This window comes from Eretmochelys imbricata, chromosome 2 (assembly GCF_965152235.1).
Source record: "Eretmochelys imbricata isolate rEreImb1 chromosome 2, rEreImb1.hap1, whole genome shotgun sequence".
Classification (NCBI taxonomy): domain Eukaryota; kingdom Metazoa; phylum Chordata; order Testudines; family Cheloniidae; genus Eretmochelys; species Eretmochelys imbricata.
Genome location: NC_135573.1, coordinates 183,135,775 through 183,161,788, shown reverse-complemented (window position 1 = coordinate 183,161,788; position 26,014 = coordinate 183,135,775). Strand labels below are relative to the sequence as shown.

Here is a 26,014-nt window from a genome sequence, read left to right as displayed (position 1 = left end):
AGTTCCCTGATGTAGGGAGAAAAATCTTAGTTCTTGGGATAATTTATAAGCCAGTAAACCAATGAATGCTGTTTGAAATTAATCTTGATTTTTTCATCAATATTTACTAAGAAACACGCATACCTGCTGATTATGTTTATAGGCCAATGAGTTTAGATGTGAAGGTGACAGATGTTTTGGAAATATTCAGGATGAATAGATTGCTCAATACACATGACTATACAAAGAGTGTATATTCTGTTTGTGTGATATTTAAATTCTTTTACCTAGGAAATCTCAGCATCTCATTTCCAGTCATGATGTACTTTTTACCTGTTTCTCATATGTGCTGACTGAAGTACAAGGCAATTAAAATTATTTGGCCAAGGTCATGAAGTGAGCCAGTGCCTTAGTCTGTAAAAACCCAGGGTACTATTGGCGCCCTAACTCACCTGGAACGTGTACAGAGGGATAAGTAATAGACCTCAAATGAAACTTGGCTTTATTTTGTTCAGTGACTGCACATAGTTTTTGCATGTGAAGGGTTTTGAAATGCTGGATGCAAAGCACAACTCTGAACAATGGGCTTGTTTGTTGTTTTGGCTTGCATTCTTTTTCTCTGTTTCGGTCCATTCTAGCACATAATGACTCTTTTGTGTCAAGAAGTACTTGCAGCACGCAAGAAGTTTGTAAAGTGCCTTAATGAAGTTATGAGTCAGGGTGTTTAATGAGTTAGCTTTATAAAGGACAAGTAAAAGCTGCTCACAAAAAAATCACTGCACATTATTAATAGATAGATTTTTCTTTTGGTAGTGACACTCCCTGATGATATTTCACCATTCAACAGGTAAATAAAGCTTGTGAAATTGTCCTGTATTATTATATCAGTTTACACTGGTGGAAGTTAAGGTAGCTGTCCTTCAAGTTTTCAATAATTTCTTCTGGTGCTTTGACTGAATGATAAAAAAAACAAAAAACGTGCACTACCCCTCACTGCTTTGTTACAAGCAAGCATCTAAATAGTCCATGGTCTCATATGTTCATTAAAGATGATACGATAACAGTGAACAATAAGTGCAACCTTATAAAAGGAAGTACAACTTGACCTTATTTTAATGATGTCATCCTATTAACATTATTTTTTTCATAGCTTGGGATTTGTTTTTTTTTTTAAAGAAAAGACAGCCAAAATGGATTTCTAAAGAGAGAGAATAAAAATGAATCCAAGTGCAAGCAGTGCTTCCTGCCAGGACCTGCTTAAGAGAGTCTCTGTTAAAATACCATGAAGGCTAGAGGATTCCAGCTCAACCTTTCCTGTGAAGGGGAACAGTCTTCTCCTTTTTTGGTAGAAAATGAATGAACTGACATTTGTGCTGATGATAATCTTACTTCAACATTTCCCAGAGCTTTCTTCTCCAAGATGTAGGCACATGGAACTCTAGAGGTAACCCCAGTGTGTGTGCTAAAGACAATTAAATAGTGATGAGTGAACTTTGGAAGGCTTTGATAGTTTGGTTCGGATAAGTTCTCAGACATTCGGATGATTATCCAGACATTATCCAAAGTCTTAGATTTGCAAAATTGGTCTGGAAATTGCATGAGAACAGGCTTCCTTTTGAAATTTCCAGTACTTCCTGCTTGCAGACAGGCGGGAGATATTTCTCATGCAAGCCTCTCTTGTAGCATTTGATTACAGACCCAACTGGAAGTAGGAAGTGGTAGATGTGCAAGGAAATCAAGGAAGGGAAAAAGTCATTTGAACTTTTTGACACTTAAAAAAAATTGGTTTTTTGGTTCTGGTCAAGATTTAAACAGCAATTCAAGAGTTGGATATTATTCTGACTGGTTTGATTTCCTCTATGTGTAGTCCACTCAGGGCTGGGCCACGATTTGGCCCTTAGTGAGTAAACAAAATAATTTGCTATATTACCTCGTCTCCTTCTGATTGTTGAACCGGTATTAACACAGGTTGGGGGTTTAGGAACTGGTTGGTGTGTGATCTGACACAGAGCTCCCACACTGATGGTGTCGCAAATGATGTCACTTTTCAGATGCTAATCACAACTAGCAGGTGTCTTATAAATGCCAGCTGTAATTAAAAGCTTTATTCAAGAAACAGTTTAAGTTTATGTATGGCAAGAAGTGTTTCTCATCCTGTGAACTTTCAAACTACTGTATATAGTGAAATAGGGAGAAACCCTAACTTTTATTGGGCATGTTAGAGATGCCACAAATAATCTGATCTGAAGACCAAGTGAGATTATGACAAAACACTGAATCTTGAGCGACTGAGGAGGAGAGGATTTTTATCAGTTAAAAAAAAAAAAAAACCACCACCACCACCTGTTTAATTCAAACTCCTGCTGGAAGAAATGCTGACTTAATAAAATAATGAATACCCCTGTCCCTTCAGTTTGTGGGCTAACATTTCCTCCCCACCATTCCCACGCCTCCAGCGAACACAGGGAAGGTGAAGACTTGGCATACCTAATATTTTAAAGGCAAAAATCAAAGCAGAAGTAAATCTAATTGGTTTGTTCAGCTAAAAAGGGAGCAAAGTAGGAGAAGAGGAGGTCTAGTAGCAAAGCAGTTAAACTTCCTCAGAATGGGAGTGCTGTGGTTTAAATAACAGAAGTGCCTCCTTCCCCTCCCTTGCACTACACCCGCTCCCACACACTTGTGTCTTGAAAGAGAGAGTTATAGAAAAGCTGTTCTGTTTTGTAAGCCTGTTCCTGAAGCTCTTGGTTTGGGTCAAATGCTAATAATTTTTTAAAGATGTTCTAACTCTCTCTCCATCACCATTTAGTTTTTCTTAGTTACTGTATTTGAATATGGAATTGTCGCAGTTAAAAATACACTTACAGAAGAGAGAGGGGAAGAATAAGTAAGATTTAAACATCCAAAAAAAAGAGGGTTGTTTTTTAATATATGTTTCTCTCCCTCTTCACTCAGAGACTTCCTGTGTAGGTCAGGATCTGTGATCTCATGATCCATAAATAGCCTCAATTAGGGAGGAGGGAGAAAATTTAATTAATGACATAGAAATAGTCACTTTCCCAAAATAAGCAGAGAATCCAAGCTGTGGAGCCAGGGTTACTGGAAGTTGGGGACGGGGTGTGTCCACAACATTTACTAATGAGATCATGGAGTAGGACACGAAATCTGTGTCTAATGCCAAAGAGAACTTTTTTTTTCTTTATAAAACAACTGAGAGATTTTTTTCTTCTCCAACATACTTTTACATAGAAAAGAAAAGGGCGGACACATTCAGGCATAATCCTGCAGATATTTACATGTACAAATAATTTCATGCATGTGAACATATGTGTGTAAAGTTACTAGTGCTTGAGCATGTTTTTAGGATTGGGATCTTGTTAAACAGTCACTTTTTGAGCAGAAGAATTTATCATTTACAGTACAACTATGAACTGGTTTCAGCTGGTTGTGGAAATATGTCTCTAATGAGTAAAGGGACAATGTCAGTTCCCTTAACATCATTGAAAAAAAAACAACTTCTCTAAGCCAAAAGTCTATTTATTCCATCCCACTATTCTTTACATCTACTACTTGATTTGATTCCCAAGTAGAAAATAGTCTTCAGTCCAACTGCATCAAAAACATAAGTAGATGTTGAAACTTTAATCATGAAACTGCATCAAAAACATAAGTAGATGTTGAAACTTTAGTCATGAAAACATCTAATTGTGCAAGTCCTTATCTACGTGTATTTCCCTGTGGTAATATTTCTCCTAATGAGTTATGCTTAACAGGTCAATTTGCACACTTTAAGTAATTTATGCTCACAACAGTGGGTATTCTCATTATTATATCACTCATGTCCCTCATCTTAGTCCCTTGAGATATGTCTGCACTGCAGTGAGTCTGAACCTGGGTCAACTTGTGAAGCTAAAAATGGCTCTGGTCAGGCTCTGAAACCAGGGGTAGAGGGGAGGGATCTCAGAGCTCAGGCTGTCTACTCTGCTATTTTTAGCCCCATAGTGTGAGCCCGAGTCAGGGCTCTGAGACTCACTGCTGTGTATTTGGGGTTTTTTTTTTCCAGTGTAGATGTGCCTGTGGTTATCTATATTCTACACAAATATGGTGTCCCCTCACTTTTGTTGTTGGAAATTATTTACACCAGCCATAAGAATCATGAAGTTGAGGTTATAGAAAGCATTTCTACACTTATGGAAATGAAGACCACCTCATTTTAAGTTTCCTGCATGGGTAATTTTGTGTCCCTCACCCTGGGTCTTTGTCACGCATTTTGATTTTGGCATGTTGAGAACTGCGCACACAGTTTCCAAACGGTGAAACAAAAGCAGTGTTTCCTTGAGGCTACTGAGTAAACTTGGTGTCAGAGAGTGGAGTAGAATGGAGGTGATCTTTGCTTCCAGTTGTCTGCTCAGACTAGAAGTCCACATCTAGTTTTACCAAAAATTCAGTGAAATGCATATGAGAATTTTTCTTGGACCTTGCATTGCTTTTAATGTTATGACCAACTTAAATGGACCACCCTAATGCATCTGCAAAACTGTTACTGGCCTGCAGCTATTGGTAAGAAGATTCCTTGTTTCTCCCGGTCCACTCTATATATTGGAAGCAAGAGATTCATCCTATGTCCTCTCGTGTTGCCGGTATGTTCTGCATACCTGCTGTAATGTCAGCAACTATGGCTTCATGAAAGAATCTTGTAATTAGATGGGAGTGTTTCTACACTTCATGTTCCCCCCCTTGTAATATGACAGAACTCTTTCAGCCAGCAATTAGGGGGTGAAATGGAAAATTGGATGTTGACAGTACAAAAAGCTTGGGTGTAAGTGCTTTTCTCACTCACCTGTTTCTTAGTTTAAGCATGCAAAAGTTACTTTATCAGAACGATGGGCCCTCATCCTGTGGGGTGCTGAGTCCCTCCCATGAGGTACTGGCTGAATGCTCTCAAATTCCAATGAAATCAAAAGGAGTTGAGGGAAATCAGCAGCTGGCAGAATCAGGCCTGTGGACATAAAGGAAATATTAACTATCTGTCCAGACAGTGAACAATGCTGTTGGTGAGGGGAGGGAAAAAGCAGGCATTCAACTTCCAAATTGTAAGTAGAGAAGAGAGAAAGAGAATAGCATTCAGGGTGACAAACTAGACAAAGTTGAAGATGCACTTTAAGAAGATTAGAATCAATGTTTAAATCATTTCAGGTTGGATTATTGTACAGTGCAGACAGGAATTCTCTCTTATAAATACTGCTAATTATCTTTTAATTCTTGCAGGTTTTTTTTTAATTAATTAAAAAGCCCATACTGCACAAAAACATAACACCCAGGTAATTGTGCATTGAAAGTAGTTCTGTTTGATCCCTGAGAAGGGGCTTCTCAGATTAAATAATTCTGTGCTGCACTTGCTCTGGGTGTAGATACTCAGCCCAAATTGGTAGATTTATAAAAGCTTTGAAGAACTACAGCCTTTTCAATTGCTCTCTTTCTCTCTATGTAAAGTGTGGATTACAGTGACTGAAGTTCGTCAGTGACTTTTGTTTCGTGTTATATGGAAGAAAGCCAGATAATATTCCCTAGTGGTGTCTGTAAGCCATATTAAATGAATTGGAACTGCTAACATCCAAGACATTTCAATGAAAACATTATGAAGAGTGTGGGGTGATGAGAGTTAAAGATGGAATTAAAGCAAAAATCATCCCCTTAAAATCCTAGGAAAACCACAGTTAGCAAGGCTGTCGATTAGCATCATTGGAAGGCCAAAGCAAGAGTAGAAAGAATAATTAAGAAAAACAAAACCCGCAAATATCATCAGAGTTGAGACTTTCTTTTAAGGTAGGGTAATGAGAGGCACTTGCCTAGCCCATGTGTAGAGTAGCTAAGCGCTTAGAAAACTGTCTTGCAAGCTGTGAACAGATACATTTTCAGGGACACTGCACAGAAGGCCGAGGCTATTAATATTAACTACAGATCTAAACAATTGGCCTGTTTGAGAAATGTGTTCATGTAGGCCCTGAGTCAGGGTAACATCCTTATTGAGCACAGCATAAGTTGAAATCAATGGAGCTTAAGCACATGCTTAAAGTTAAGCATGTACCTAAGTGCTGTCCTGAATCAGGACCATAATGTGCAAATATAGCAATTAACGCTTACTATTATTTTCCTGAGTATGTCCAGCCGCGGCTTCTATGGTGAGAATGCGAACCAAGGTCCCAACTGGTGCCAATTCTGAAGGATTTTTGTGCTATGTCAGGGAGGACCTGTTTAACGGGAATTGGTTTGAGACCACAAACACACTGCATTTCGCGTAGGCCCATAGTTAATCTACCTTGAGAACCCATTTTTCACAACGGTGATTTTTTTTCTAATACAATTCTTCCAAAGGAATTAATCAACAGAGTTTGTAGTTTACCAAATATAGTCAATCAGGAATGTAAAATATACCTACAATGTAATAATGAAACAATTATGTATGAAATAGTTTATCATAATAACAGTTAGAGTTGTGAAAAATATTTCCGATTAGATGCTACAGCTTTGTTTTTTCAGTCCCTACTTTTTCTTGTATTCTCCATGATCAAAGTATGGTTACTAACCTAGGCCTCAGTCCTGCAAGCACCTAGGCATGATTATAAGGGTTTGTCTACACGAGGGGTGCAAATTCTAGTGCAGATTAGTGTGATGCACACTAACTGGCCTGTGTGGAGCCAGCTGGCGTGCACTAAAAGTTCCCTGTATAGTACTGTTTTAATACAGGACGACATCAGTGCACATTAAGGAACTTTTAGTGCATTCCTGAAGGGTCTAGTCAGGCCAGTTAGTGAGCAACACATTAGTGTGTACTAGAATTTACACTTCTCTAGAGCAGATGAGCCACAAGTGATTGCAGGATCAGGACCTTAAAGTGACTTCTCAGAAACAAAAATTCAAAAAGAAGATTATAGTTGTTCATTTCCTTTCCTTGTGTTTGTTTTATAAATAGTGTTTTAGGGACCCAGTCCCACAATGTGGATGGACTAGAGTGTCTGTTCTAAGCTGCAGTGTCTTTGGTAGGGATAGGGGCACATCCAGTGGCCCATGTGTTAAAGGTTGCAGGATCAGGGCCTAGCTTATTCAAACTGAAAGATTATTAAAACATCAACTTTGCTTTTCACCGGTTGGGACAATAAAAGTGGACTAAACAAATTCACTGTTGTTTCTGCCCAGTCTTACTTTCTGGTTTGCATGCAGAATTATGGTGCTCTTGTGTTTGGGTTCACGATGCTACACGGGAGGGGTATTGTTGATTTAAAACAAAAAAAAAATTAAGCGCACATGTCTGTGAATTATATTCAGATTGTTTTACTGGTACGCTCAAACAATAGATGCCACATGACCAGCAAAGCAACAAAACTGTACATTCTGGTAATGTGTGCCAGATCTTTTGACATGTTGCTTCAGTTACTGTCCTTTTGTACCTTTTGGAAGGAGTGGAGCATTTTCATAAAGCCTGACAAGTTAAACAACCTTTAAACATCACCCAAGCCATGAGCTTCTGCCGATATTTGGTCAAGTGGTTTCCACAGTTTTTTTTTCCTATGTGCCAGGGTGTGTGTGTGTGTGCGTGTGAGAGAGAGAGACTGGGAATCTATTAATTTGTTGGGTTTTTTTTCATCTAAGCAAAAATGTTTTACTTAACCATAATCAAAGAAGGAGACAGCACCACCAGGCAAACAAACTTCTGTTAAGTGCACCTTCTAGAAATGTTTGTATTTTGTTCCTGAAAAATAAACTGAGGATATTGGTAGTATAGTACAGTCCTCGGCTTGCGTAATTTGAAGGCTGTGTATCTCTATGTATGAGTTGGTGGAATAAAAACTTCATAGGGATATTCGGGCATCTCCCTCCCATGGGATCTTTTTCAAAATACCTTCTGTTTGGTACAGTTTGATCAATTCAAAAGATAAAATATTTTCTCATCAGAAGAATTTTTAAGAGGTTAAGTCATCCCTGCCAGGGACGATTTAGTACTATCCAGAGAGGTGGTGAATTTCATCAGAGGCAAGGAAATGAGTCAAACTCTCCCTTCAATTTGGTGGTGTAATTTGAACAAGGAGTCCCTAAGAGTCCTATCCAGCGCCTCACTACACCAGAACCTAAAACCCATGTATTGCCCATGTTTGGCTTCCTGAAAAATCTAAAAGGTGTGTGTCTGCTAGTGGTTGCTCTCTTTGAAAAAGAGAGAGCCAGCAGGGGCCAAAGGGAAGCAGAGGATAGCTTGGCTCTATTTCTGAGTGCAAACCACAGTATCGTATGAGTAATTCTAATTCCTGCACATGTACAATATTGCCTATTGTATTAACTTCCCACATGGTGCTGCATTAGTCAGAAATCAAGCAAAGAGTGTCGTGTTTCCACCTTCTGCCGAGTACATTGCAGCTGACGTTATCAGACATGAACGCAGCTCAGAGCAGTGATCCATTCGTAGGACGTCTGGGTATATGACAAGGATGATGTTGGACAACGGGTGTGTCCAGTGTTCTCCTTAAGAATGACTTTGGTCTGCATCAAAACATCTTTCACCTTAGGGCAATATCAGATGAGGCGAGCAAGGCAGTCAACACCATTGCTTTTCTTCAACAAGTGTTTGGTGCAGACATGGAGCCTTGCTGGGTTAAAATGCACAGATGGTTTCCCCTCTTGCCTTCTGACTGAGCTTAACATGGCACTGTCGTTCATGTAGGTCCAGATTGCCACATTTTCATCTCTTACAGATTTTACCCTCATTTCTTTCCTTTAGTTGTCCTCCCCATTTTCCCCCATGATCTAAGTTTCGGGTGTAAACTTGATTGAAAATTATCCCTATAATGGGGGTCGGGGGAAAGAGAGAGAGAAGACAATCTTATAACTGATGTATATTTCAGAGGAGGGAGGGTAGATTGGAGCTCTTTGTTCAGGGTTTGTTCTAGTAATGAAGTCCTCCAACATCTACCTAATATATATCAGCACAGTGATTCACACGGCGCTGCTCCAATTTCAGATCACCAGAGCATGTCCATTAAATACTATAAAGGGGAAGACATACTTTCCAAGTGCCCAAATCTGTGTGGTGAGAGGCTGAGTTGGTGTGACCTGCTGTAATGCTGGACAGCAATTTTCTTAATGCTAACCGTACTTTATATTGCCTGAAAAACCTGCTATTCTACTGCAGTTCAGTTATGGTTCACTTTGACTGGAAAAGAACAAAATCAGAATTGTTCTGTCTGTATCCCTGGATGATGACTTGGGTGTAGTCAGCAAAGCAATATTGCTCTAATGTTCTTCCATTACTTCCTCCCAAACCTCTAGTGTGGCATGGCAGGTAATAATTCCACAAGCTGACACCTCCTTTTCCTGTATAATTCAGCTATAGTTAAAACGAGCTGTTTCCATACTGAAATTCTCTATAAACCCAACAAACTGCGTGTGTGTACATTGTATGTGGTAGGATAGTTTATAGCAACTAACTGTTGCCCTCTAACCTACTAAGTCTCCTCTGGTACTGATCCTGAGTTGTTAGGAGCAGTAAAGGCTAGTGTGTGCCTTTGTAAAGGCTTAGTGAAGGCTAGTTTGTGGGGGGAAGGAGCTTTTACCTCCCCACCCTACCCTCTCTGCATGAAAGCCAGGGTATAGTCACTGTCAAAGATCAGGGAAACTGTGCCTGTATTCCCTCTCTGTGGTCATGCCAGGGAACTCCCTTTAAGCTCCTGGCTTCTTAGTCATCACCTCTCTTGGGACCTGCGCCTCTCTCCCTCCTGAACATGTGAGAGGCTGCACAGTTCCCTGCCTACACTGTGTTATTCCTAGCAAGCAGCAGTGTCTGCATTTTTCTTTCCAGAGTCTATAAACAGTGAAATTGTCCACAGTTAAGTTACCACACAGCTCTTTCTAAGCAAACACATTTATTCTTAAGGTGAAAGCATATTAAAAACAAGAACCTACACGCATGCTAATAAACTTACTGGAGATCACCTCCTGCAAGGGCTCTGGTAGGTGATCAGTCCTTCAAACCTCACCAAAGGCTTTTTCCTGTGGTGACAAGTTCATAATAGGTTCAACAAGCTAAACGTTCTTTCCTCAGAGTGTAGCTTTAAAAGATTGTGTCTGGAGGTGGGAATTTGCATTCACCTCCCCTCAGGTATTTCCTAGGAAATGCACTTAACTTCGTTTGTCCCAAAAGTTCCTTCTTGTCTGGCACATTTTTTAAAATAGTCCTTTGACGTTCCATAGCTCTTCCCAAGGTTTACACTAGTCATGTCTTCCCCCCGCACCCCAGAGAAGTTAAATGCAAAGTTTATATATTATTGTGGGATTGTATCTAATACAAGGGACACCAAAGATACTTAAATTGAATTCAATAGGGGTTTTCAAGGGCCTTGCAGGAAATTGCACTGTTACAGTTCTGACAGTCAGCAGCCATTCCCTTTCACTGCCCATTTTGCCATGCCCCAAATGGTGTGAGGAAGAGATAGACCATGGACCCCCACCAGCCTGTAGCGTTTGCCAAGAGGAATAGGTTCCAAGTGTAGGAAAAAGATGGGTCGATTAGGGAAGAGCATGAGTGTAACTTGTGACATTTTCCTCCCTTCTCAAGCCTTCACTAGACAAATACAACATCCTCAGATAACTTCTTCTGTCGTATTATGTTAAGGTGGTTATCTGAATTACTGGATCAGCTAAGCAGTGGTTTTCAACCTTTTTTTATTTGTGGACCCCTAAAAAAACTCGAATGGACATAGTCTGCAGACACCCAGTGGTCCACGGACCACAGGTTGAAAACCACTGAGCTAAAGCAACTAATCAGTTGCTGCACTTCCAAAACAAACACACTCTGTCAGGATAGAGCCCAGACTCAGCCATCACACTGATTCTGTAACAGTTGTCAGCAATTTTTTTGATGCTTTAAAAAAAAAAAAAAAAAGCTGACTTCAGCTGGTGAAAAATAACACTCTGGAAACAGGGCCTATCCAGTTGTGAGCCAGCCGGAGAACAGTGTTTCTCCCAGCAAGCACCGCATAGTGCATCATAATAGAAGAGAGATTTGTCTGACTTGCTGTTCCAGGAATATGACATGCCATGGAGCATTTTAGAAGGAAAGCAACATTTTCCAGCCTAAGCTCCTTCACCATCCAGCTGGACTGAAAACTTCAGTCGTGTTAGGCTGTACATTTTAAGCAACCCCAACAACTGTACAACATAGTCTCATGTAATGGGATGGATTCTTAGCCGGTATAAATTGTCATAGCTTCATTGAAGTCAAGGGAGCTATGCCCCTTTAGCTGGTTTGGTGTGTTTGTTTGAATATACAAGTAAACAAGGACTTCACTGTTTTCTTTTTTTTTATTTAACACCCCTTTCCAAAACATATACAGAATTAAATGCAAAATAATTATATGGGTAATGCATAGAGTTTGAGATTTTTAAATCCATAAATATCAGGTCATTTAAAATTATACTTCCTACAGCAATTGTAAGCAAATGGCATTATTCCCAAATATTAAGGCATAAGAGGTAACATCCTGTATTTTGTATTGTGCATGTGGGCCAACATTTTCAAACTTGAATGCTTAACGTTAGCCACCAACACCCATAATTAAAAACTGAAGTGCAACCTGACTTTCGGAAATGGTGAGTACCTTCAATTCATGGACCTGCCCTGGGAGTTAATCAGGGTTGAGTAGTGACTAAAGCTGTTGCCTGTAGGTTCTTTGCTGCGTTTGTTGCGGAACTTGGAAAGTGTGTGATGAATGAAGCAGGGGACAGTGGGAAAAGGAATGGTCACATGATTCAGGCAGTGGAATGCTGCCCTGAATAAATAGATTCTATCCTTGCCTCTGCCACTGAACTCCTCGGTCTGCTGGGCAAGTCACTTAAACCAAACATTTCACAGGTGGTCACTAACTGTGTGTTCCTCATTTTCTGGGTGCCCAACTTGATACCCTGAAGTCTGATTTAAAGAAGTGCAGAGCACCCACATCTGCAACTGAAGGCAGTGAAGCCATTCTTTGAATATAAAGTGCTGTATAATGCTAAGTACTCTGAAAAACTAGGTCCTAGTCATCTTGAATGGGGGACCCAAAATTAATGGAAGCTTGCTCTTAATCACTGTATGCCTCAGTTACTCATCTGAAATATGGGTATAATGCCATTCCCTCACCTGCCAGGGGTGTTAAGAAGATCAATTAATGTTTTTTGAAGTACTCAGACACAGTAGTGAGGAAGAACATAGAAAAGCCCATGAGGAAATTAATAATTCCATCTTCAGAGCAGGATTTGAATAGTGTGCAGTAAAAAAGGCCTGGGGCCACACATTGAAGAATGATGAGAAAACAAAATGTTGAACAGCTGCTCGTGAAGTGAGCACTATCCATCCTGTACACTGAATTAGGCAGTGGTCCTGTGGAAAAATTATAAGTGACCATGTAATTAAAAACTATGCCTTAATGCAGGGGCAAGCAAACTTTTTGGCCTGAGGGCCACATTGGGTTTACAAAATTGTGTGGAGGGCTGGTTAAGGGAGGCTGTGCCTCCCCAAACAGCCAGGCGTCGCCCAATCCCTATCCAACCCCACCTGCTTCTTGCTCCCTGACAGCCCCCTGGGACTCCTACCCCATCCGCCACCCCCTGCTCCCTGTCCCCTGACTGCCCCCCACCCCATCCAACCCCTCCTATCCTTCCTGACTACCCTCTCGGGACCCCTGCCCCCATTCAACCCCCCTGTTTCCTGCCTTCTGACCGCCCCGACCCCTATCCACACCCCCGGCCCCTGACCACCCACTCAAACTCCCCTGACCCCATCCAACCTCCCCCTCCCCCGTTACTGCACTGCCTGGAGTACCGGTGGCTGGTGGTGCTACAGCCGCGCAGCACAGAGCACCGGGTCAGGCCGGGCTCTGCAGCTGCCCTGCCCCAGGAGCTCGCAGCCCCCTGCCCAGAGCATCGCGCCAGCGGTGCAGTGAGCTGAGGCTGCGCGGGAGGGGGAACAGCAGGGGAGGGGCTGGGGGCTAGCCTCCTGGGCCAGGAGCTCAGGGGCTGGGCCGGAGGGTCCCGCGGGCCATAGTTTGCCCACCTCTGCCTTAATGCGTTACACACAAGGGAGCTGAATGAAGGTTGCAAAGACAACCATCATTCTGGCATTTTCTAACTTCTGAGTGCATTACTTTGTGACCTGAATAATGTTCTTTTATTGTAGTGTTTTTATGTGCAATATTAAATAGAGCGGTGTGCTGATTAAGTAAAGGTGTCTTCCAAATCAAATATGCAACATATACTGAAAGAGTTTTAAACAAAACAAAAATTTGCCAGTGCAGCATAATTCATCATTTCCTTAACAGGCTATTCTAAACAACTGGGATCTGGACACTAGTTGTCAATAAACAAAAGACCTGGAAGAATAGGCAGCAGCCAGCTAGCAAGGCAAAGGGGTGACTGGATTTTTGCCATTATCAGATCATGGAATCGACTTGGTTATCTTGTTTCTCAGGTCTCTAGTGATAAGGCCTCTAAAGTAATATTTGAGGAGAAAAGGCAGCCTCTCAGGTCTATCTGTGCAGTGTCACCAGCAGACAGCTATGTAAATAAAAGTCTTCCTTTAGCCACTGGAGGCTGGCAGATTAAGGGAGTTTATATGTTAATACAGTTGGATAGCAAGTGAAGTTCCAATGACACAGAAATGAAAATGTTCCCAGCTGAAATGTCTGAAATTTTCTCTTGGTTATCCAGCTGTTTTTCCCCCCCCCCCCCCACTTGCATTCTTTTGTTCACTAACATAAACTTCAGATTATTCACACAACTTCCCAGTCTCCAAATGTTGATGAATGGAAGGAATGCTTCACTAAAACTACCTGTGCTATAAGTGTTCTGGTAATTAATAGTTAAATTTGACATAGCATCTGAGCAGTGACGGATTAGCCACTGGGTCAATGGGGCCCATGCCCAAGGGCCCCGGCCAATTGGGGACCCCTGGAAAAATGGGCATCCCCCCACCCTGACCCATTGCGCCCGCTCGGCGCTGCTGCCGCAGAGCAGGGGAAGCCCCAGACCCCACTTCTCAGCAGGAGTGCTAGGTGGGGCTCCGGGGAAGGGGAAGCCCCTGCGCCCCGACCCCATTTTCCAAGCAGGAGCGATGTGGGGGGGGGGACAGACTGCAGGTGGAAGGGATGGGGCAGGACCCCCTCTTGCTGTGGCTCAGGGCCCCACAAACCCCTAATCTGCCTCTGCTTCTGAGCATGCTGCCTTTGCGCCATGTAAGGTAGATAGTTCATCTGCTGTGCTACATTGCCTTCATGGGAATAGATACATATTAAGAACTACAAGTACAATTAACCTTGAGGGCACAGTTCTGACGTAAATTTCACTGATGTCATTCTGGAGTAATTCCAGTGACATTAAGACATCTCAGAAGTATTCCAGTGTTTCCTTTTGTGTGAAATCGGTGATCGTGAGTTTGAGTCATCTAGACAAGAAAGATAATATTTTTGCCTGTTTGGGTATTATTTTGTATTGGTATATTTTACTGTGTCTGTGATACCAGAGATGATGATCTGACCTTCAGTGCAGGACCCAATTCAGAAAAGAACTTAAGCACATGCTTAAGTGCATCCTTCTTCAGGACAACGCTTATGCTAACTTTAAGCATATGCTTAAGACCTAATGGCTTTTTTACCCTTTCTGAATAGAGATGGTTTCCAAATTGAGCCCTTGCACCAATCGAACAAAACCCTCAAACACGTGCTTAAGCTGTGTTAATTGAAATTAGTGAGACTGCTCACATACTTAAAAGTAAGTGATTTGGGGGAGCAGGGGCTAGGAAAAGAGACAATGATCGGATACAAAACTGCACTCTGAAATCTAGAGGATGGTACTGTTTTAGGGCCAAATTCTGGTCCTAATAAAGTCAACCATAAAAAGTCCATTGATTTTAGTGGGATCAGCATTTGGCCATTACAGGGCTCCCTCCACCCTTTTCACCTGTATGACTGTGTAGGTTCAAGGTATATCCTGTTTTTCATTAGTACTGAGGAGAGAATGCACTTCTGTAATTTTTCGGTGGTGTTGTCGTCTGATCACTAAAGAGAATTTTTACCTCTATAAATTAACCTAGGCCATTTTAGTGGTGCATTTTCTTAACCAAAGAGGATGTTGGGGAGAGCCAAATGACTGGATGATCTGAGGGAGTGAAGGTGGGTGAGGTAATATCTTTTATTGGGCCAACTTCTGTTGGTGAAAGGGGCTATCTTTTCCGCTTCACAGAGCTCTTCCTCAGGTCTTGGGAACATAACCAGAGTATGAGAGCTAAATGCCAGGTGGGACAGATTGTTAAGTATGGGGGTTCACTAGGCTGTAGGAGAGCATTTAAAATAAAGTGGGCATTTAACATTTTTGCAGTCCCAGAACAAAAGAAGGTAGTAGGGTGTGTTTATAAATTGTTGTAATACTAATGAGCCATAAAACTAGTGACTCTGGTCCATGGTTTTTAATGTCCAGCAGAGTTATCGATTTAAGTTCCCAGGCTCATCTTTTGAAGGAGTTGTACAGGTTTCCTTTGAGGATGAGGACTGAGAGGTCAGATATAGAGTGATCGCTTTTTGAAAAGTGTTCACCCACAGGTGATGTGGTGTGTTTCTTTTGTCACTTTTCTGTGTGAAAAGAAAAGGAGTACTTGTGGCACCTTAGAGACTAACCAGTTTATTTGAGCATGAGCTTTCGTGAGCTACAGCTCACTTCATGAAGTGAGCTGTAGCTCACGAAAGCTCATGCTCAAATAAACTGGTTAGTCTCTAAGGTGCCACAAGTACTCCTTTTCTTTTTGCGAATACAGACTAACACGGCTGTTACTCTGAAACCTGTTTTCTGTGTGAGTTTCTTTGCGAGCATAGTTCATGTCTGGTTTTACTCACATAGTTGTTGCTGGGGCATTTGAAACGTTGGTTGAAGTACACCACGTGTTGTGATAGGCATATGTAGGATAACATTGGAGATATGTCTACAGGTTTTGCATCTGAGTTCTAGCAGAGTCTGGTGCTGCTTAGAGTTGATGTGTCCTGGTCTGTGGGGAGCTTGCTTCTGATGATGAGATTGGCACGGTTTGAAGGCCAGAAGATCTGAACACTTTTGGCTGCCGATAGTCCCCTGACTCTAATAAGTTTCCTTCTCTGGAATATGGAGTTTCCCCTTTGTCTTTCTTCATGAGCAGTTGTAAGATTGTTAATTTTTCTTGCACTTACTAACAATATCTGAGGTTTACAGACAATATTATGACGTGCAGTGCTGTATATTTCCTTTTATCTTGACTGTTAACCTTCTGGGAACTGTGCATGCAGCTAGGGGTGGCAAAGGCTTCCCACATTCCCTGTGGTTTTTGTATCTTTTCATCAGCATTGTTCCTTGTAATATGTCACCTCTTTCCAGCACCACCCTTTCATCCGCATGTTTTTCCCCCCCCCCCACTTCCTTCAGGAAGAGCTGGGCATTGCCTGTGAGCTGCTGGAGTCAGACTTCGTCAAGTGCAGCGTGGGATTTCCTTTCATGAGATCGAAGTGCAGGGTAATGTGCTGACTGACTTTCACTTTAAGGAGGATAGCTCATGAACCCCTCTATGCCAAGGGAAGAGGCAGGAATAGACCCGCAGGGGAAAGGCATTATGAGTCTGTGACACCACGAGTTTTCACAGCTCTCCCATAGGGATACTGTGGCTGCCTTTCGTAATTGCTGTAAGGTTGGGCTCTTTGTTTCCACTGAACAAAGTCAGCAGAACTGCTGTGCCCATTGTAACAGGCGTGCAGTACTAATGGAAGTTGACTGGTGCTTTGCCGCTGCCAGAAAATGATTGTGTAATGCTTCCTCAGCAGAAAGTTAGAAGAGGGCTCTCCACCCAGTCTGTTTTTGTTGCACGGCTTTGTTTTATTTTGTGTCTTCTCATGCTATGAAAAGTACATTAAAGTGAAGCTATGTTTAGATCAGTGCCTACAAAAATGACAGTGAATTTCCATATTGTCTCCCAATGACAGCTAAATAGAATTTTGCTCAGTTAGCCGGTGGGTCAGATGACAAACTGGTATCTGAAAATCCAGTTGTGTTCTTTCTGCTCTGACATCGCCAACAAAAAAAAGATTGCAGTCAAAATGTAGCTTACAGTTTTATTGCTCGCGGATTAGATGGAATGGTGAAAGCTGTCTCGTCTGGGGAACATCTGACCCTATGACTGTTAGCTCGTTCCCTAATAGGTTAGGGCATCCTTAATACACTGACAAATGTATGACAACTAATATTAAATATATAAAAATAGAATATTTCTGCATGGATAGATACAGTATGTAGCTCGAGGGGAGGGAGGGACATGAAATTCTAGATTAGGAAAAGCAATCTATAATACTCACTAAATGCCACTTTTTCTTTCCATAGTATGAGTTCAGTGTGATCTTTGATACAAGCCACTTGTCTGGGGAAGAGGAGTTTCTTACATTCCTTGTCACGGCCCAAAGGTAAGGATCCCTCATCTGGCCATATTTCTTGGTGGAATGTGCAGACTCTTGGCCATATGAAATAGACATGTTTTATGATGTATAATAAATAACTGAAACGTAATGATTAGGACCAAAATAATATATTCTGGTGGCATACAGGGACCATAAAGCCATCTTAACGAGCATGCCAAGTATCCTGGGTAAGTGGTTAAGCCTGATACAAGGAGGTGTGCTAGGATTGTCTTTGCACTCTTGCTGTCAGATGGGTGCAAATTAGAGCAGCCCTTAGTGTGCTCTAAATCGTATTGGAGGGCAAACCAGCCCGTAGCTGACTCCAGGATCACGGGATCACAATGTGGCATGAATCCACCTTTCACCACTCATCCCTTTGAGTCTTGCATCAAGTGCAGCTCAGCTGCATCTGAGCATTTGTTCCAGTGCTTGAGAGAAATAATTGATTGGACCCAAGTCAAAAAGCCATCTGCATTCATTAGATGATAGATGGCCAGGGTTCTTCTCTAACCTGTTGAAAAGTTGAGCATGTATTTTTTTTCTCCCTCTGATCTTTTGTGTGGTGTGACTGGATGTATGAGACAGCTGAGCAGTGTTCTGCCCAAAGAACATTGTGAAACTTGTTATGAAGTGAGTTAGGCTGAATGTCACTTTGAATACAGAATTCTTAGAAATGTGTCCATAGGGATTGGATCTTAGAATTAGTGAAAACCATAACATGCCCTGTCTGCTTTCTAGGGTGATCTGTCATAAAGAAACAAAATCTAACTGTGATTAGGTCACAGGAACTCTCTGGATTCATATAGGAATTGATTATAGTGCGGCTTTATTAACCTGTGCTCCTAACGCTGTCACTGCTGAAACGTGATTAGCTGGGGCTTTTACTTTCTGTGCTGTCGTGTGTGACTGCAGATGCATGAAGAGGCCCATTTGGGAGCCTTCCATGTCAAGACAAACATAATCACTCTTAATCCCCCCATCCCCACTTTCATGATGAACCCCCCCCGCCATAGAACTGTTGGAGATGAGAGATGAACACTAGCAGTTGCTCAGTGACTCTGTTCTTGTAAAGAGTAATCCCCCAAAAATGACAGGTGTGTGGAACAAGATCCTGTAGCATGTGCTGCTGCTATGAAATACTGTAAGAGAGCCCTCCACATCAGAGGGTCAAGGCTGTTTGTGTCTGATACATTGGAGAAATTTTATTATCCTTGAAGAGCAGTGCATCCACCCTATAGCGATCTTATGTGTAAGTCATAGTTGTTGCATGAGCTTAGTTCCATGGAGACTGCTTTAATTTCACCCAGTCTGTGTTTTCCAGAACTTATAAGACATAATGAAGAGGAATATACATATAACTTGCTCCCTTGGGATCAGATCCATCTCCCAATATACTTAATAAATTTTCTTTGGTGTCTTCCCTTATTTTATGAGGAATCTAACATAACCTATGACGAGCCTTCCATTAAATTATGCATTCTATACTCCACATTGTTGTACAACATATAAGGAGCCTAACATGTTCTCCAAGTTAGTTTTCACTTTGTGTTTGTGAAAGTTTTCACTTTGTGTTTATGAAAGGGAGAATATGAAGGGCTGGTTCAAGGAAACCCTTGTCCTCCTCCGCTACAAAGCATAGGTTTGGTGTAGATGTAAGGGGTTGTCGGTCCCTCTGGGGTGGGAGAGATCTATAGTGCGTCAAGAACTTGTACGTGCGTGCACGTACATAGTATAGAGAATCAGGGTAATTAGAAGGAGGAGGTTTTTTATATAAAGAAGAAGGACAGAAAGGAGTCTTGTGACTAAGGACTTAGACTGAGCCTTGGGAGGTCTGGTTTCATGTCCTGTTTCTCTCACTTTATATAAGTGATGGAGAAGTTAAGTAACTTAACCAGCAAGTTCTAGTTCCCCATCTAGCAAAAGAAAATAAGAGGGGAAACCTGTGATGTGCCCCAGTCAGCCTGAGATGAAAAGGAACATCCTGTATTTACAGGGTTCTCAAGCCAGCACTGTAGCAGTGTCTTAGTACAGAATGGTTCTTCCTTCCTTCCTTCCTTCCCACAGTGCTGAAAGTATAGGAAGTACACATCTATCTAGAAGTTAAACCTGTCCCCAGTAGTAAGGGGCCCCCAACGGGCTCATTGCAGCTGCAAGTTGGGCAGCACAGTCTGAAACAGGCTAACAGCTGGATAGTCTAATATTTATTGTACAAAAACATGCACTTTTTGGGGAAGCAACGTGGCTCGCTAGAGCTAAATTCACCAAGCCTTAGTCTCCTGTCATACCCTTTGCTGACAGAAATGTTCTACCTTTTTCAGAGCTATAGACACACACGTGTACTCCTTTGAATTCCACTCACACACAGATGACTAGTTCCACTTGCAGGCACTGCATCTCCCTTGGTATTTGTGACGTGCTACAAAATGACACTGTTTTGGAGACTTAAAACCCATGCAAGAGGAAAGGCTGCTGTAAAATGTTTGCTGGCTGGGGTGGGGTATTTGGAATGCTCTTCTGCCGCGTGCTTTTGTTTATTGGCAGTCACATCAAAGGAGCCAGTCACAGAAGACTGTGCTGTATGCCATCAGCAGCCTGTTTTTTTCACAGTCCTATTGAACAAATGTAGCCGCCTGCAAAGCCAGCTTAGCACTTTATACAGGTAGTCCCAAGGCTGTCTGTTATAGCCTCAATGACACTGCCCCCAAATAAGAGGGGTTTGTTTGGTCAAACGTTTAGGTTTGTGAATGAATCTTTTACCTTGATAGCAGAAAGCCAAAACTGGTCCCTTAGATTATGCTGCTGAAATCTGAAATAATACTTTAAAAAGGTAGTTCAGGATTATTTTTCCATCTTTTGGTGGAGTTCAAGCTCACCATCAGATTAAGTATCTTTGCAGTTTTGAACTGCAAGGGTTTGCTCAGAATACAGCAAATTCTCCACAAAGGAATAATACAATACTTTAAATATGCAAGCATCATTTGTGGAGAGGATCATTTTATATACCAGTATTGATTTAATACAGCACCACCTTCAAGCTTTAAAACATACTACAGAATCATAAACTGTATACATATAGCCATCATTTTACCCACCTCTTGAGTGGAATGTGTCAGCTATTTTTTGATGGCACGAGCAACATTCCACACTGGGGCTAGGACATGAAGAATAATGTGTCAGTTTAAAGCAACAGGGAATTTAGGAAAGCAATTATTAACGTTGGAAATTGGCCACACTTGAGGCCCTTACTCATGGGAAATGTACCATGGGACCTTCAGTGACCTGAAGTAAGCAGAAAGACCTCAGACCTCAGGCTACACTGCTATTTTAGCCAGTAGAGCTAGTGCAAGTCTGTATACCTGCACTGGGAAGCATGCTCCCAGCTGCAGTGTAGATTTACCCATACAGTAAATGCACAGAGGCAATCCACAAAAGACAAGCTTTGTGCGTATGCCCCCTCCAGGGCACAATTTACAAATGTAACCCTTGATCTTTAAAAGTCTCTGTAATGAGACATCACTCAAACACAGCGGTTCAGAGTAAAAGGCAGATATGAGATAGTAGCTGCTGACTGCACTTCTGTAATTTATTGCAAAGCTTGTAGGTTTACAGCATGCTTATTTGTCCTTTCTGACACAGTGGAAACCTAGAACACTCGGAATCGCTCCATGACAACACTCTCACCCTGTCTGTGCCCCTGATGCATGAAGTGGACTCATCTATCACTGGGTAAGTGACCAATTATCAAATGACAAAAAACACAAATAAAATCCTAACAAGAACATGTGAATTTCATCCAATGGAAAATTACATTCTTCTCTTTGTTTACATGTGGCCAGAAAGCTGCTTTCTTCTAGACTTGTTTCCCAGACTTTGAAAACAGGACATCGTCATTCATTATCTGGGATGTATTTATTGCACCCCATCCTCCCCCAACCAGTAACATTAGATATTTTAGTCATTGATTTAAGTTGCTGTAATTCTGTGAATGTGATGAACCTTAAAAAAAAAAAAAAAAGATGGGGGGCGGGGGAGGTAGGGAAGACTAAATTAATCAAATCTCATTCCAGAGGATGTGTCTAAAGATATGGCTGAGAATTGCCAGGCCAAAGGTTAGGGTCAAATGTTCTGGGATTCTCTGAATAATGGTGAGATCTAACTATTTGCCTTTCTGTTTAATTTCATAGTCGGAACTAGCTTGTGTTTATATTTTAACCCCATTTTCCCTAGTATGAAAGGAGTTTAAATTAAAACAGAGAGATCCACATCACTATCAAGGCTGAAATACTTGCAATATACTGGACACTGTGTCTCTGTAGATAAATTCCTGGAAGATAGGTCCATCAATGGCTATTAGCCAGGATGGGCAGTGATGGTGTCCCTAGCCTCTGTTTGCCAGAAGCTGAGAATGAGCAACAGGGGATGGACCACTTGATGATTTCCTGTTCTGTTTGTTCCCTTGGGGGCACCTGGCATTGGCCACTTTGGAAGACAGGATACCGGGCTAGATGGACCTTTGGTCTGACCCAGTATGGCAGTTATTATGTTCTTATGTCCCTCTCTACTGGCTGGACCTCATACAGAGCTATTTTCTATAAACTAATGGACCTGGTCTTTTAGCTCTGCCATTTGAGGCTGAACCTTTTAGATCCAGAGATCCCAGGTTCAATCCCAGCAGGTGACCCAGGCAGTAACTGACTCAGAATGAGGTGATCCAGACACCAAAGAGGAATAATGATGTCTGCTGGGCTCGTGTGGTTTACATGTACCGCCCACTTGGGGAAGCACATCCTGAGCATCAGAGGTCTTCAGAACTTCAAGCCCTGTACTGGCCATTTGTAACAACCTTCTGAATGGATCGTTTGTGGTGACTGAATACATGTGGCATGAGCATCTACTGCCTGAGCTAAGGACCGTGGCACTACTATACCTCTAGTAAAGGACAAAGACACACTTGGCCACTGTTACAAGTTGAGGAAATAGATACCTGTGCTTATTTGAATTCAATGTGTGAGTCAGCAGAGGATGCGGGTAAACCTTTAGATGCATGGCCAAGTCTGGATTTGACTATTTAGGCCTGTATTCCTATCACACTACACAGGAATAAAGTCACATAACTCCCATTAGCGCACAGAGTTGTCATCCATGTGGAAGATGTGGGTGAGCCTATGCAGGCAAAAGAAGAATGCCATCGAACCTCAACATAAATCTCAACCTTTATTGAGGTGTGAAAAAGTCTGGCTAACATTTTTCGTTCATTTTCATTTTTTAATATGTCTGCACTTACGGGCTCCGAACCAGATTTTGTGCCAAAATACTACAAGAAAGACTGTCTCCCTAGTATTTCTGTCCCTATGGGAAGCAGGACATGCTGGAAATTTTAAGAGAGATCCTGTTCTCACCACGTTTCTGGCCCAGGTTTTGCAGATGCCCAGTAGTTCGGATGTGTGTTTATTTGACCTGATCCTCCGAACATGTTAAGTTTGCCCATGACTAACATGTAAAAAAATTTCCACACTGAAAATACAACCCTTAGCAGTACTGAAAAAAACCCTTGCATTAAAGAATGGAGTCAAATATGTCTGCATGGAAATCCATCTACATTTAAACTTTAATCCAGTCAAATCCTTGCTCCTTGATGAAACTGATGATTCTCAAGCACAGAAAGGTTTCAACTATTATTCTAGGATTCCTGGATTCTCCCCTTTAGTGAATGAAGATCCTCCTAATGTTTCAGAAGAAAACATTCCAAAGAGTTTGACGCAACTTGGGCTTCTTTCCTTCTCCTCATAATATCTCATTTAAAAGACAAGTCTTGAAAACCCTGCCTAACTGATTTTATGGATTACTTTCTTCATTCAAATACATTAGGTGTAGCTAACTCCAGAGCATGACGACACCTTATCTGGTTACCAGAACTGAGTTTACTGATCGTTTCATCAGAGGAGATAAAGTTCCAAAGCATGATAACATTAGTGATGCTCTATTTTGGACACCATATTTTTAAAGAATATTTTCATTTATTATTGAGGATCTGAGTTCATGATAGAGATCCTTAGCCCTGCTCCTATGCTATGTAAAGGGATGCAGTGACATAAATAGGCCCTGAAAGCTCCATATCCAGCTGGAGAGAACTCTCCTGGCACAGGCACTATGGAAGCTAGCAGTAAGGCTGCCTTCTGAAGACCCTCTCATGAGCCCCAGCATAGGAGGCATGCTGAGCCAGGAGGGGCATGTCGGATGCAGCTCTTTGGAAATTCTGAGCACCACTGCCATCCATATGGTAGCCTGAGGAGGCTGTTGTAACTTAGGTACCCAGGGCTGGCTTAAATTACATCGGGATCCTCTTCTGCCCCTGGAACATCCCAGGATTAGGAAGACATAGCGGGAGGATTAGCCCCATCTTTCCCCTGGGTTGTGAGTTTTGTGCAGTGCTTCTTAGTCCTGCTGGTAAAACAGTGTTGTGTTTTACACTGTGATGAGAGCTTGAGACTGACATTCAGGAATCCTGGCTCCTAGCTCTGCCACTGACTTGCTGTGTAATCATGGGCAAGTCACTACATCTTTCCTGTGGCCCATTCTCACAGTCTATAAAATGGAGAGTACATCCCCATAGTTGTTGAGAAGTGTAATGAATTAATGTTCATGAAGTGCGGTGGAAACAATAGACAGAAATCCATATGTAAGTGAAAATTATTACTGTTTTTAAAACAGCTTTCTCAGATTAATTTAACATTATCAATGACCCACCCCCTGCAAACCTAGTCAAGGAAAACTTGCCTTGTTTTAGAAAGGTCTGCAGGACTGAGACAATAGCAAGTGACATTTTTACCTAAGTCTTTTGTTGCCATTTTAACAATACATACTAGTTGTATTCAGTGTTGATAAATAGAGCTGAATGAGTAAGTCATACCCAGTAATTGATCAGACAATTTTAGGGCCTCAGTGGAGATACACTGGCATAAAACTGGAGTAACACAAAAGTGAATCAGGCCCTTAGTCTTTTTTTCTGTTGCAAACTATGCATGAGCGATTCCTTTAATTTCTTCTATGAACTAATTTTTTTTCTCCAAAATTATGCTGATTAGGACAGTGTAAAGCAGTGTAGCTCTACGATAGTCCATGGAGTTATGCTGCTTTACAGCAGTGGAAGATCTGGCCTATTGCATTTTTTAAAAAAAGGTTTGTGGGCCAAATGCAAAAAGTATTTGACATTCCAGCTTTGTAGGTGAGTTTTGTAGGATTACTTTCCTCATTAGATGAGCATTTCTGACATGAACACTTGTGTGAACAGATTTACAGTTTGATTTCCACAGAAACTCATATGGCTTTGAAGTTAGCTTTCTGCAAACCTTGCTACCTGTAAAACTTGATTATATAAATGGTTACACAAAATGAATACAGAATGGTGCTTGTGCATTTAGGATTAATCCAACTCTCGCAGAACTCAGTGGAAGTCTTTCCAATGGAACATTTTTCAAGAGCAGGTTGCATGCTCAGAGCTCTGAGAGTCTGGAAAGAAAGATTTCAGTTTCCAACATGAGAGGACCAGGGCATGGACAAGAAGTTTTGTTGTAGGCATGAGGAAGAAGGGACAGATTTTAGATATGATGTTAAATAAGTCTCACATTGACTGGGGATAGCAGGAAAAAGACCCAGTTCAGGATCCATTAAGGTTGTATTTGTCTGAGAAGAAAACAAAGTATAGACAATAGGATGGGAAGGGAAGGGGTCCCTTGAGTCACCTCTCCTAAATCTCTATATCAAACTGTATGAACTCTGCACTTCACTTTCAATCCACAAATGTATTTAATATAGAAGACAGATAACTGAGAGATAACTAAGTTCATGTCTTAACCTTTCAGAACTGTCTCTCCGACTTCCTTTGTCTATGGAGACTCTGTGGAAGCATCCAACTTTGTTCAGATGGAGAATTATGAATGTCTTTTTCAGCCTCTCAACTTCACTCTTCAGGTAAAATTGATCTATCTTTACAGCTTCTTCTCTTGACAGCACATCTTTTGTGGGGAGATTGGTGCACGTTTCCTATCTCAGAACAATGTGTCATACATACGTTTTAGGATGCTGTATTCACAGTGGACTAAAACAGTCTCCAGGGATGGTGTTTTTCCTTATCTTAATATATTATTAAAAGATTTACAAACAGGGCATCACAGTTTCATGGGCAGGGAGCTGCCATTGTTTGATCGGGTCTTTTTCCCCTTTCGTCACACGCGGAGTGAACAGTTTTGTTCATTCAAGTGTCACATCTCGATTCAGTCCCATGTTTCCAGAGGGAAAAGCCATTATTTTCAGTGGCATTATGGTTAAACAGAAGGTTAGGCAGCATGCATTCATGAGACCGAGCAAGTGCCCTCTCAAAAGAATCAAGGCTTGCTGCATGTAAATGTCAACACTACAGCGTGCACAGTGCTCCCTACTAGAGAATAGTGCAAAGAATGGGCCAGAACTGTGCAACTTGTTTGTGTCTCTGTGGAAGTTTAACAACAAAGGGTAGAGGTGAGAAGAGGTCATTTTAAATATGTCACACAGGA

General features: G+C 41.6%; 1 protein-coding gene across 1 annotated transcript in view; it reads left to right on the top strand.

Moving 5' to 3' along the window:
- The window catches only part of ITGA9 (integrin subunit alpha 9), a 291,590-nt gene that overhangs the window by 204,039 nt on the left and 61,537 nt on the right, over positions 1-26,014 (top strand). Inside the window, exons 19-22 of the mRNA XM_077809245.1 lie at positions 16,444-16,530; positions 17,389-17,468; positions 21,099-21,188; positions 25,325-25,433. Coding sequence (XP_077665371.1) covers positions 16,444-16,530; positions 17,389-17,468; positions 21,099-21,188; positions 25,325-25,433 — 366 coding nt within the window. The remainder of the gene's footprint in view (positions 1-16,443; positions 16,531-17,388; positions 17,469-21,098; positions 21,189-25,324; positions 25,434-26,014) is intronic.